This window comes from Wyeomyia smithii, chromosome 3, assembly GCF_029784165.1.
Source record: "Wyeomyia smithii strain HCP4-BCI-WySm-NY-G18 chromosome 3, ASM2978416v1, whole genome shotgun sequence".
Taxonomy (NCBI): domain Eukaryota; kingdom Metazoa; phylum Arthropoda; class Insecta; order Diptera; family Culicidae; genus Wyeomyia; species Wyeomyia smithii.
Window position 1 is genome coordinate 124608662 of NC_073696.1, and position 12573 is coordinate 124621234.

General features: G+C 38.3%; 1 protein-coding gene across 10 annotated transcripts in view; it reads left to right on the forward strand.

Annotated features, from left to right (window-relative positions):
• Positions 1 to 12567, forward strand: part of LOC129727944 (location of vulva defective 1-like) — a 150565-nt gene extending 137998 nt beyond the window's left edge. For 9 of the 10 annotated variants that reach the window (XM_055686240.1, XM_055686241.1, XM_055686244.1 and 6 more), the window contains 3 exons: positions 11030 to 12166; positions 12256 to 12358; positions 12431 to 12560. In XM_055686240.1, the coding sequence (XP_055542215.1) occupies positions 11030 to 12166; positions 12256 to 12358; positions 12431 to 12517 (1327 nt within the window). In that variant the 3' untranslated portion in view covers positions 12518 to 12560. Of the gene's footprint in view, positions 1 to 11029; positions 12167 to 12255 lie in introns of all 10 variants that reach the window. The other variant, XM_055686250.1, reaches the window with a different exon arrangement.
• Positions 12568 to 12573: the final 6 nt, after the last annotated feature.

Genomic DNA, 12573 nt, shown 5'->3' on the forward strand with positions numbered 1-12573 from the left:
TTGGAATGAATCCACCGCTGGTCAATTCATAAATGACCTTCTCTCGTGCCTTATTAAACAAGTTTTTTGTGAGAAGCATAACCTAATGTACCAACTGCGCCGCTCAGAATAAAATTAGATTTTGTTTTTACATTTGATACTACTGATAAATTCGAAATCAGTGTAGGTAACTTATTCTAAATTTTCCTGAGAGCGGTCACACGTTCGTGACGGCGGACAGCTTCGACGTAGCAGTGGAAGCAAATATGAAAACAACAAATATAGCTTAGGAAAATGTTTGCTCCGTTAAAAATCAGTTAAGTAGCGTACCGAAGTATTTGATATAACTAACAAATTCTTCAAAACAAAATTCATGACAATAATGTTACAATTCTGGCCCACGTCTTTACATAAAATACGGATAAAATACGAAAAGTAGTATTTACTCAAGAATGCTTTAACTAACAATACAGTGACACACCTGAAGCGGTCATTGTCAACAACCAACAGCTGAAAGAAGCTACTGGTGGAAACTTTGTCTTGAAGAAAACATTGTACTATCAGCTAGAGCCACACGATGTAGAACGTGTAAAATTCAATCAAACCTCCTATCGAATATCACTTGGTACATCCAATTCTAAACCTGAAGACCATAAGTTGTGGTAAATATCACATTTTTCATAATCATTATTGGCTGTGGGGTTAAATTGCGAAGATTTTTGCAATGGGACCGACTTGCGATCACTTTAGCTATGGGACAAACCGACTTGCTATTTTTTTCATAGTTCCTCAGAACGAAGTATTCAAAAATATTTGTTCTATCGAAAGTAGACATAAAAAGGAATTTATTCCATAAATAAACTCAGAATTGACAAAAATGCAATTGGGACGGACATGCCATGAGCGGCAGTGCAGTATTGTATAGCAAACTATCGTGAACCATGAGCAAATTTTCTAAGATATTCGGAAATCACGCAATCCCGGGAATCAATATTTCTAATCCCGGGAAAAGGTATTTCCCGGGATTGCAAATCATAGATCAAACAAACCGTTTTGACGCTGAAAATATTTGTTATCTTCACATTTAGCTTATAGTAACGTTACATACAAGCAGATCAAAAATGGTCAATTAGAATGGTTGCCCTTCTTCAGGACCGGATTTAGACGCTAGTAGGCCCGGGGCAAATTTGTTTGTGAGGCCCTTTTTTCTTGAAACATTTAGAGGTAACGTTCTGGAAGGTGACGAGCAAAAACAAAAAACCGCAGACAATCTCTACTGTCAACCAGCAGGAAACAATCGATTTTTCAATGAAGAAAACTTTGAACCGCTGGGAAAAGTTCAATACTCGTTGTTCACACCCTTACGCAGAAGAAAAACGTAAACTCGACAGTAACTGTTGACCTCTTCAGCTTGCATCCCCCGCAATCCCGGGCCGGAAAAGGCAAAAGTTTCCATCTAGCCATCCATTTACAGAGCAAACACTTCGGACTGCACGTGCGCCGAACACAACACCAGCCTGCACATGAAAGTGCGATTGTAATTGAATCCTAGCGCAACAAAAAAAAAAGGGACACAAAACTGTACAAACGAAAATGATGACTCTGGGCATGGACCTGGCAGGCACTTCCGTTTTTGCCACCTCTAGCTGGCAGAACTACCAAACTCTACAACGACAATCGCTCGCAATGCACCCACACCAGAACATTACTGTGGATAGCGTGTGAAAAACTGCATGTAAAATAATAATAATAATGTGTTCAAAATAACAACAATGTTCTACTTTTTCAGTGTTGGTGCTCGAGGTTATCCCAGCGGCGACCAAATTCGTTGCACTCGGTGAACCATTTGGAACGCATAACAATGTTGTGGTTAATGTGCGCGTAGTCACACAAACTTATGCAATTCAGATCCTCTCGCGGTCCAAACCCATCACTGGAAGTCCTAGAGTTTATAACGGCCTGACATGCGCACATCATGATAGTCCTTCCAGAAAGGAGCCTACAATATTACCGTCATCGACGGATATCTATGTGTGTGGGTTATTTCGCAATGTTATGATTTGAACGCAGATCAGCGTTTGGGAATTACATTGTAAGGTTAGGAATTTATCATTCCCATTTAATTTCGCAGTCCACCATCCACCACTCATCCACCAGTCATCTCTTGTCTCCTCCGTAGTGTTGAACACGGTTGATTCTTCCACTCTTATGTGGCTTCAATTGACTGTAATTTCCGGTGCAAAACTAATCCCAGGAGCAATTTATTACAGATCACATGGATTAAGTTTTTTACAGTCCGGACATCTTAAGTTTTTCAACTTAATCTGAACTTTATCTGGTTGTCTTTTCTATACAGAAAGTATATTGGACTTTTTATATGAAATGATTTATTCCACAAGGTTCGTATGGAATCTTATACGCTCTCTACAGTACTGCATCAGTAGTTGTGAATAGGTACGAGGATGGCCCATCCCAGGCTCAAATGCACGGAACAGTTACATGTTGAAGCAGGTTACAGTTACATTACTTCAGCATCACAACCTGAATGACGACCGGCCAAAGTGCCTGGCAGAGTAAATTAAACCAAGAGGGAAAGAGAGATATAGGAAAAAAGAGGCAGACACGCCACAGTTGAAATGGAATTGATAATCCTTGCTTAAGCTTCTAGAACGGAATAACTCTCGGACACAATGTGGGATATGAGAAAAAAATAGCAAAAAATAAATTCCTTTCACACGTAATGACCTTAGAAATGTGGAAATAAATATAAATATATTTGAATTTAACTTAGCCTAGTAGTTCCAAAAGTTGTCGTTGCAGTTCGAAGATTATGCTGTTTAATGTTGCAGAGTTTTTGCGTCATACACTTTCCATATCATGTATCATGATAAATATGAAAAAATGGGTAGATAACTATTGAGCAATAAATATGTTATTTTCTGGAGGATCTCATTTTAAAACAGCTATAGTACTATGGTCTGTTCTCATATCACTTATAGTATTGTAAATTTTATTTTAATTTCTACAGTTTAATTCCACTATCCTGGGCGATAATATATGTCAATATGAATTACTGAAGAATAGTATTACGCATTGGGCAGCATTACTTACCCATCAGTTCCCGTTATCTCATAAACTGGCAATGTTACTGTTTTATCTCTTATCACGTTACCAGGGCGAATAGAGTATAGTAATAGCTATACTAACACTATCGTCGATTCAACACTGTTACTGAAGTAATTCCGTTACTACCAACACAGTTTGGAAATTTCAGATTAAAGCTAGAAATCAGGTCGTTGCAACCAACCAATACATACGCATTCACACATTCCGTGCAGATGCCAACCCGGGAGAGTTGAGACACGCGCTCTTTCTTGCACCAAAACAAAGCTATAGAACCTTTTTTCGTCCCGGGAAATGTCCCATTCTTTTGATTGCAGGGTGGGCCCGGATAGGACAAATGCTTACTCGCACCAATGCTATACATTCCAGGTTTAGTTTTCCAGTCACCATTCGGAGTCATTAAACAAAAGGGAGTGAACGTGTGTTCTCCAGCTCTGTGAAAGTCAACAATCAACTGGATGTTGATGTTTTTGCTTCGTTGGTCGAATCGTGAATAGCAGTCCTTTTTATTCTTGGTTGCGTTGGTAAAACGTTTTATAATAAAAAAAAACGGTTGGAACAAATGAAGCAAAAGATGAGCTTAAGCGGAAAAAGTGGCTCAAATTTTAATTATAGAATAACCTTGCTTTTGAAGTTGTTATAATTAGTACTTTCTGAAAATAAGTTTTGTAAAAACTAAACAACTTGCGTTGCAAATTGTCAATTTACTGATAGCGGTATTCTGTCACATGTTTAACCTATGTATTTAAAAATTGAAACTGTGATCTGATTTTTTTTCCCTGCATGAACTCATCACTGCGACCAGAGACAGAGATATTGCCCAGGTGTTTTCTGTAATCCATACTTCATATTATTGGCATCATCACTATTCAAGTAAATGATACGCTTTTTCATTTATATCCGTGCTTGTGTGTGTGAGACTTTACCCTTTCGTTTCAAGCTTACTGCTAGCTTCAAGCTACTCTTTCTATCTTACCAATATCGCTAAATTAAAACTCCCTGGAGTGAGACTACACCTTCACAGTGAGACTACACACGTTCACTCAGACCAGTTTTATTAAGAGAGGGACTTATTTTTGTTAGAATGAAAGTCAGCAGGGGTACTATAGAATTCAGCTTTAAGGAATGGTGTGTAGTGGAGAGCCTGAGAATGAACCCATGTGCTTCGACAACCAAATGGCCTGATTCTACTAAGATTCGAACCCCCGATCACCCGCTTATCAAAGCGGACTCTGTAACCTTGCGGCTACGAAGCTCCCTAACATCCTTACGACATACGAAGCCTACTGCAACCGGACAATCTTAGCGGTGAAAGATAGCTCCCCAAGCAGTTTCCGTGGTTCATTCGCCTTCTCTACGCTCCGTTCCTTATTTGCATTCCACCGAAGATGGTACGCTACACTTTTCGCTCGAAGACCGCAAGTGTGCGTTGGTCCTCCACAAGCATAGTCCATGTCTCATGGTCGTAGAGGACTACCAGTCTGGTTAGTGTACTGTAGATGATTAACTTGAAGCGGCGGCGATTTCTACTCGACTGGAGCGTCTTCTGGAGACCAATATATACGTGATTTTCTGCCATAATGCGTCGATGAATTTGTCTGTTGGTATCGTTGTCGGCAGTTACAAGAGGGTTCAGGTACACGAACTCGTCGACCACCTTGATTTCATCACCAGTAACTTGAACTCGAGGTGGAAGATTAGCACTGTCTGAACCTCTTCCTTTCATGCACTCCGTCTTCGATGCGTTGATGATCAGTTCAATCCGTTTGGCTTCGTCTTCTCGAAAAAAGTTCTCATGCAAAATTTTAGCTCAACCGGACTTCGGGTTGTGGTGCCTCAAAGCAGTCAAAGTTTTCCGTTTTTGACCGATGAAAAAAAAAACATAGATATTGTCGATATCAAGTTGCTTAAATCGATTTTTTAGCTAGTTTGATTTTACTGACCAACTTCCACTTAAACCTAATCTTCCAAAACGTCGGAGAAAAACATTTTTCTTTTGCGATTTTTCTCCTCGTTATTTTCTAGCTTTTTTATTCATGGCTTTGTTTCTGTCACGTATAGTCACCAAAAAACGAAATTTTATCGCTTCCCCTTTTTTTGTCACCTACGTAATTTGTTACCATACGGACGTCCCACGGGAAACAAGGTGTCTAATATCAGCAATCTGGCGAAGGAATAACGAGAAAATATCCTTCTTCAGATTACGCACTCTGAGTAAGGGGCTTCTACACCATTGAGCTGGAATTTACATGAGTTTTTCCAAAAGACAACTATTTATACCTACCGCTAAACAAAACTCGAAAAGTAGATTTCCATTGGCACCCTACTGTGTATGCCATGCGATAAGCAACAATTGGAATGATGCTCTCGAATTGACCATCGACTGAATTACACAACAGTTTGTTTGAACAGTACGCCCCTTGCACAGTAAGTGGTATCGTTAAAAATAGCAAGAAAACACTACAATATTCTCTTGTTCTCTACTATTTCTTCAATATATTATCTTCATTTTTTCAATCTTCCCCCTTTTCTTTGAAAATTCTCTCGCACTAACATCTCTACTGCAATGCGTGAGTGATGTGAGCGCGCCGAACTACTGGTTATTTATTCCCGTTTTGTTACGTTTGTTACGTGATTTAGAAATATGAAAAATTAATGAGATAAATATCGCTAGGTTTGTGTAGTGTATGAGTATTTCTTTTATATATTCTGTGGTTGGCATAAAGATATGTTGTGAATTATGTTTTATCAAAAATAGTTTTATTAGTTTTAACAAATTTTGTAGTAACAGTATAATTTTCATGACGTTAAAATTTTAACTAAAACTGCGGGTTTGAACTGTGAGTGTTAAATTTTTATCATAAAATTGAGTTTATTCTTAACTATTAGCAGTTCAGACGGTCTAGACACTTTGATGAACTTAAAACAACGCTTAGAAAAAAAAAAATTTGGCCAAGAATAGTTCGTTAAGCAGACAATATGTGCAGTAGGGAAAGCGAAAAATAAGCGAACTGGAAATATGATACAGATTTGGAAAAATATACCGCATCCCGACGGGACTTGAAGCCGCAATCTCCTCGTCTCCGACATGGTGTTTTGTTTTTTTTTTTTGTTTGGCCAAGAATACTAGATTAAAATGTTAGTTTTTTTCTAATACAGCGTTTTTATATTTTTGCCGTAAGCGTTCTGCCAAAATGTTCCCCCACCGACTGCGTATGTTAATCATACGAAAATAAATCACATAGCTTTTTTACCACTTCTTAATTCTTTTTGATACACATTTCGGTCATCATCGAGCGAAGATAAAAAATAATAATAATAAAAAAAAACAATAATTCTAGATGGAGGAAAAATTAAACATAAAGATTAAAAAATTATTCGTTTATTAATTCCCCCTCCCCCATTCATTCTTCTACACGGTTTTGTGTCAAATCTACTCGATTTTATTTTACTGACCATATGGTTTACGAACAGTCCCATAATCATAATTTGAGTACATATTTAAGTAGATATTCACTCTCCAAACTAGTAAACTAGCTTAAAAGAACCTAGTGCACTATTTTTCACATTTGCCTAGCAGTCAGAATACTTCATTTCAATCACTTTGAAACGACCATGTGAAAACAGGACACCCGTTCCGCTCAGATCCATTCGGATAAAAATCTTAGACTGTCCTCGAACGGATTCATTTCGTTTACTTCAGTTGTTTCTGTTTTTGCTGTTACCGTACATACTAGACATTGGAAACATTTGTGACGAGCTTGCCTGGCCACACACAATAAGTTATACTAATGCAGTAAAGGTGGCTTGCATCGTTGCTACTGTCGATACAAACCAGCGGTTGGTTTACCCATGCCGTTCGGTTTCTAGATCATAGGTAAACAAACCCGTTGAAGGTAATCACGTTTTGTTACATTGAGCGCGCGTGCTCGCCTTTTCTGATGATTTTTTCCTCTAGTCAATACGCCACGAAAATTGGACTCACGACTCGTCAGTAGGACTATGATGTGGTGTATCAGAATGTGATTGTGTGTGCGTCTTTTCATGATCATTCATTCGAGGTGCGGTTACTAACTCTCGAAAAAACTATGCATATCACCCTACCAAAATCGAATCTTGCCTCAATAAATTTTATGCTCAGTCACATAATTTGAGTTATATTCACCGTTTAGTGTATTTGAGCTAAACTAATTTATAATTCTGTTTCATTTAAGACTAATTATGAAGTTTGTGTTCATTTGTTATTAAAATAACCGATTTAGTTATTACCTTTTGCACTCACACCACTGCAGCATTATCGAATCAGTCGCTATTCACAGACCAAAGTCCTTGCGATGTAAATCGATAAATGAATCGCTTTTGCGATTGACAGCATATGTGTCACCTCGAGCGATGTACTACGTGCGATTGAGGTTGTATTCAACATACAACATTAAGGTATTTTTACACTCGTCCTCGACTTGGTTAGGGTTCATGTTCTATGAACACTAGCTAGGTGCATGCTGACCGGGTAAGACAACGTGAGTTCCACTTCTCGTCTGATTCTGATCAAACTGCATAGCAGTCTATGGTGCGCCGTTCGATGCACACCGCATGTACGGGTATTCTTCAAACAGACCGGCCTAATTGTGTTAAACTTGGGGTAATGCATAGAAGTGAAGAGCTAAGCGCTTGTGGTGAGATCGGGCTAGAGGAAATGGGATTTCAATGTTTCAAGTTAGACGACTGGTTTCATGAAATGTAGCGCGAGGAATAACGTTTCATTTGGCGCACATGTGATGTACCTGCCAGTGGATCGCTCATCCATATGTTACCAATGTTGCCGAGAGGCTTGAAGTTGCAAAAATATTCATTTTAAATTTATTGATTTGATTCAATGCATTCCAGAACGAAAAAAAAACCTAATTTGATTACTGTGCCATTTCAAATACAATAGTTTCCAAATACGAAATGTGTTTTTTTTTCACTGTATTCAAGGTCCTGACCCTCAGTGGTGTAGTGAAGGGTTGACGTGGGCAAGCAGGAGGTGAAATTGTCGATTGTAAGCTTTGATTCCGAATAAAAAGTTTTTGAGCAAAAGGTAGGTAGGTATCTATGATATCAATTTTGCCTCTTTTCAGTTGCGAGATGAAGGCGGGGACGCAATTCAATCTTTTCTAACTCCTGGAATGCTGGCATTGAGAAAATTTAATTCAAGTTACCGGTTTTTGAGTACGGTCTGAAATCTAGATTTTTAGCGTTACGTAATTTGTGTACGACGGTTAAAGGACCGAAAATTAGATCCAAAACTCAAATCGAGGCTAATAAACAGACCATCATAGAAATGTGTGCATCAGAGCTCCCATTACGAAGCGTGACTCTGTGACATCAGTTTTATATGTTTTGAGGCGTGAGCAAAGTCTACCTGAGAATGAATGATATTAGTTAAAATGGGTTTCCCTGTATCCCAGTAATGTTGAAAGTAAGAAAACAGGGATAGGTGTGTTCTTTATAGATAAAAAAATTGATCACCGCTGCCGAATGTCATGTCATGCACATCTTTTCACATCATGGATATTTTTGTTTACTAACGTGAAGTCACGTGTTCATGATCAGGTATATTTCTAAAAAGAGTTGAAATACCGAAGATCCTAAATTTGATACGAGGCTTTCATGTAGAATAAGCGTAATACGACCGGAATACATAGGTCCTATTACAAAAGACGAGCCCATCCAACTGGTCTCGAGGTACTCGAGGTACGATGCTGGCCTAACAAGTTTAATGAACGTGAACAACATTACATTTCTCGATATGCCTTCTGTGCACCAATGAGCTAAACTCTTAAGTTTTCAGATAAATGTCAGTAGACTCCCATCAGCTATTGTTTTTCTACCACAGTCGCGAAATATCAATCCTGGAAAATAAGGCTAGAATCCGTGATAAACTAGGCTAGGATAGGCTAGGCTGGGCTATATTTTGTATTGGGTTTTAACGCATGTTTATAACTTTTAATAGTCAAATCCAAGTTTAGTGAACGTGAACAACTTTTCTCTGCATTCTTTTATACGAAACCTTCTCAACAATGAGCATGACTCTTAAATATATTTATATATCGACGTTTTAGGTAGTGTGGAAACTGGTATTAAAGCTCGTTCATCCTGAGTTTTCATAATCTTCTTTCAAGGTCAATATTAACCCTGTAGAACATTGATTTCTAAGCTTTAATTACTGTTCCCAGTTTGGAAATTTGGGCTTCTTCTTAACATTATGAGCGCTCGATCAACGAGATTATTTTACCTTGAAGATTTGAGCCTCTGCTTGTAACAGAACTCATTGGGACAGTGTTAAGATTCTTATCAAAATGGGTTTGCAAAAAAAAAAACAGTTCTGAATTATTTGGTGAATTTAGTAAATTTTTGGGATCTCCTTGGGGTCTCCTTATGTGTAGTTAGATTTAAAATTGAGAGAAGCTTAAAAAAAAAACAAATTTAATTACAGAACGTTGCTTCAAATTTCTAACATTTTTTTTATTGCTTGTTATTGGTTGCTGAAATTGATACTTTATTCAGGAAATTCTATTTTCTCGTTGATAACTGGCAGACGTGGCAAGGAAATAAAATGTTAGAAATTAGTAATCATCAAATGTGATTTTATTTGTGTTTTTTCCTAATGATTGAATCGTTCAACAGGATGTAAAATTTTAACTTCACAAACCTCTCAATTCATTTACTGATATACCAATTTCTAAAATCTGTTTGCTATCTGTCCTTTTCCTGTGAATACATATAAGGATTAGATAAAGTTGCAAGTGGTTCTAGAAATACGTGTAAGTTGCGAAATCGAATAGTAGAGATCTAGTTTTAAGTATGAGTCAACGACAGGATGAGAACTCCAGAGGAAATTTACATATACCTATATACGCTCAAAACATTCATTTTGTTTGTCTTGTTTACTAAAGCTAACCATTCTATTTTGCACAAATCGTTCCATTGTCCAGTGCTAATAGTAGTGCCCAACAAGTACGTGCCCTTTATTGCTGCAGCAGTCTATACAGGTACAGATTTAGCGTCAACCAGCAATCACGATTACCGTGCAAGCCTTCACAGCTTTCGAGCACGATGAACTCTATCGAGGCTTCGCTAGAAGTTTGCCTCAAGCATTGCAAACATTTACGCTGCCCACCGTACTGCCATTAAAGCTTGTTATGCACTTTGGTACACGCGAGCTTTATCTGATACAAACTGCGCTCTGTTGTTGTAGGAAATTGAAGGTTTTTCTTAATTTTATATACAACAATTTTAAACGCATTTTTAAAATTGAACTAAGTTTGCATTATGTGCAACGTCTGTTGTAATTTACATTACCTGTTGGCTGATCTCAGGAGTATCTATTATAGAGCTGCTGTTTCACTTTGTTCACTACCCAAGTCGCAAACATTAGGTACCTAAACAAAAAAGCATATTGACCGATGGTCCTTCAGTATCATTGATTGTGTGATATTTATGGTTTTATTGGTCCTATTGACTGTTCGTATAACGAATATGGCGTTGGGTGTAAGATATATGGTAATTTTATATGTACATATTAAATTAGGGAGGCTTAATCGGGATTTGTTTATTAATGCAAGCTGCGCATGCCTGGATATGTTAGCGGATTCATATTTCTAACCAATTACCAAGACCAACAATATTTAACTAACTTTTTGGCGAAAACTTTTGCTTTTTAGTTAAGATATTGTATCGTATTTTAACACTAACTAAAACAGCTTTCTCTGTACGCGTGTTTTGTTTACATTCAAATCTACGTGCATCTGTGCCCTGTTCATAGTCTCTCAAATTTTTACTTTTATCTTTCTCACTCTTGCGTTATATTTAGTTACCACTAATGAATGGCGAATCCATCCTAATAGTAAATTTTCTATATCTCTCCCTTTCTTTCCACCGACAGATATGGCAGAGTTCAAAGTGTTAGAATTATCACCTCTTCAGCGTATAATCCTAACCCTTCCACTTCCACTGGTGGTGATTGCGCTAGCGTTGACACAACTGCATATAAGGAGCATCATCAGCAGCATGGTGGAATCGGTGACGATGCTAATCCACAACAGGTGGCATCTTCGGTTGATGACTTCGAAAGTTCAACAACGACAATTCCGACATGCTCCTCATCGTCCATCGCTTCATCACCAGCACCTGCTGCAGGATCAGCAGTGCATTCGACCGAATTTAGTACTAGCAGTAGTTGTAATAGTAATAGTTGTAGTCATAGTACCGGTAGTCATAAACATAGCTTTCCTAGTGGAAATGGCTTGGTCATCAGTGTCTGTGCGACCATCGCCTTCATGGACATTAAATCTGCGTCGAAAGCTCACATCGCCGAACACAAATTTGATGATCGCATATTGACCACAGAGTACTATGAACCATCGCTATTTACGATGCCTCCGACAGTAGCACCTTCGACTGTCACCGTAACACCGGGTAACAGCTGTAACACTACAACAACCGGTGACAATAGCTGCAGTAGCGCTTCTAGTACTACAATGCATAAGCACACCATCGGAAACAACATCAGCAGCAATAGTAGCAATAGTGTTTTATGTTCAGGAAATAATTTTCAGTATTCTTCTACAACCATGACTGCTACTGCCTTTCAACCGTCATCATCGTCGAGCTCCGGGACGACGCCGACGACGCCCGCAGTTAACAACAATAGCAATAACTGTCCCAATGGTAGTACTTGCAAGTCTGATAGTTGTTCTGGTAGCAAACTCCTGATGCATCCGAATGAACACAGCTGTTTCTACGAATGTAACAATAGTAACAATATATGTGGCAATAGTAGAACCAGCAGTTTTAACCGTTTGCAAACAGGTACCAATGGTGATGAGCATTGTAGCTCCTCTAGTATAGGTGCCATTGGTGGTGGTGGCAACGGGAGACGATTGTCGGCTTCTAGTTATTCACGAGAACTGATCCAGGTAGAAGGACAGTGTGTTGCAAGTAATACAATAGGAGGTAGTAGAAGTCGCCAACGCGATCGTCCACATTACCGTAAAGGCCCATACTTGGCACTTCCGGAAAGGTGAGTTTACAGACTTCCAACTTTAAAATTTCCCCAAAATCACTATCTTTAGCTCCATGATACCTCCCCTGTATTTTGTTCGTTTTCAGACGATGCCGCCATATTTTATTTCTGATGCTATATAGCACGAGTAATAGACCGAACAATCTAGGAATGGAAGAACATTCTCAGTTTGAAGACATTATTTTGTTGGTAGTATTTTGAATGAAGTTTCTTTTTGCTAGATTATGGATAATTTTATTTTATTTGTTTGTTTTCTTTCAGTCTTTTAAACCCCTTCGAACATATCTGCTGTGCTTGAACTTACAACATATAGTTAGCAAAGCCATATTAGTACAATTTTTGATGTAGTAGTTTTAGTGACCTTTTCTCCCGTACCTAGACCGTAGCTAGATTTTTATAAGCAG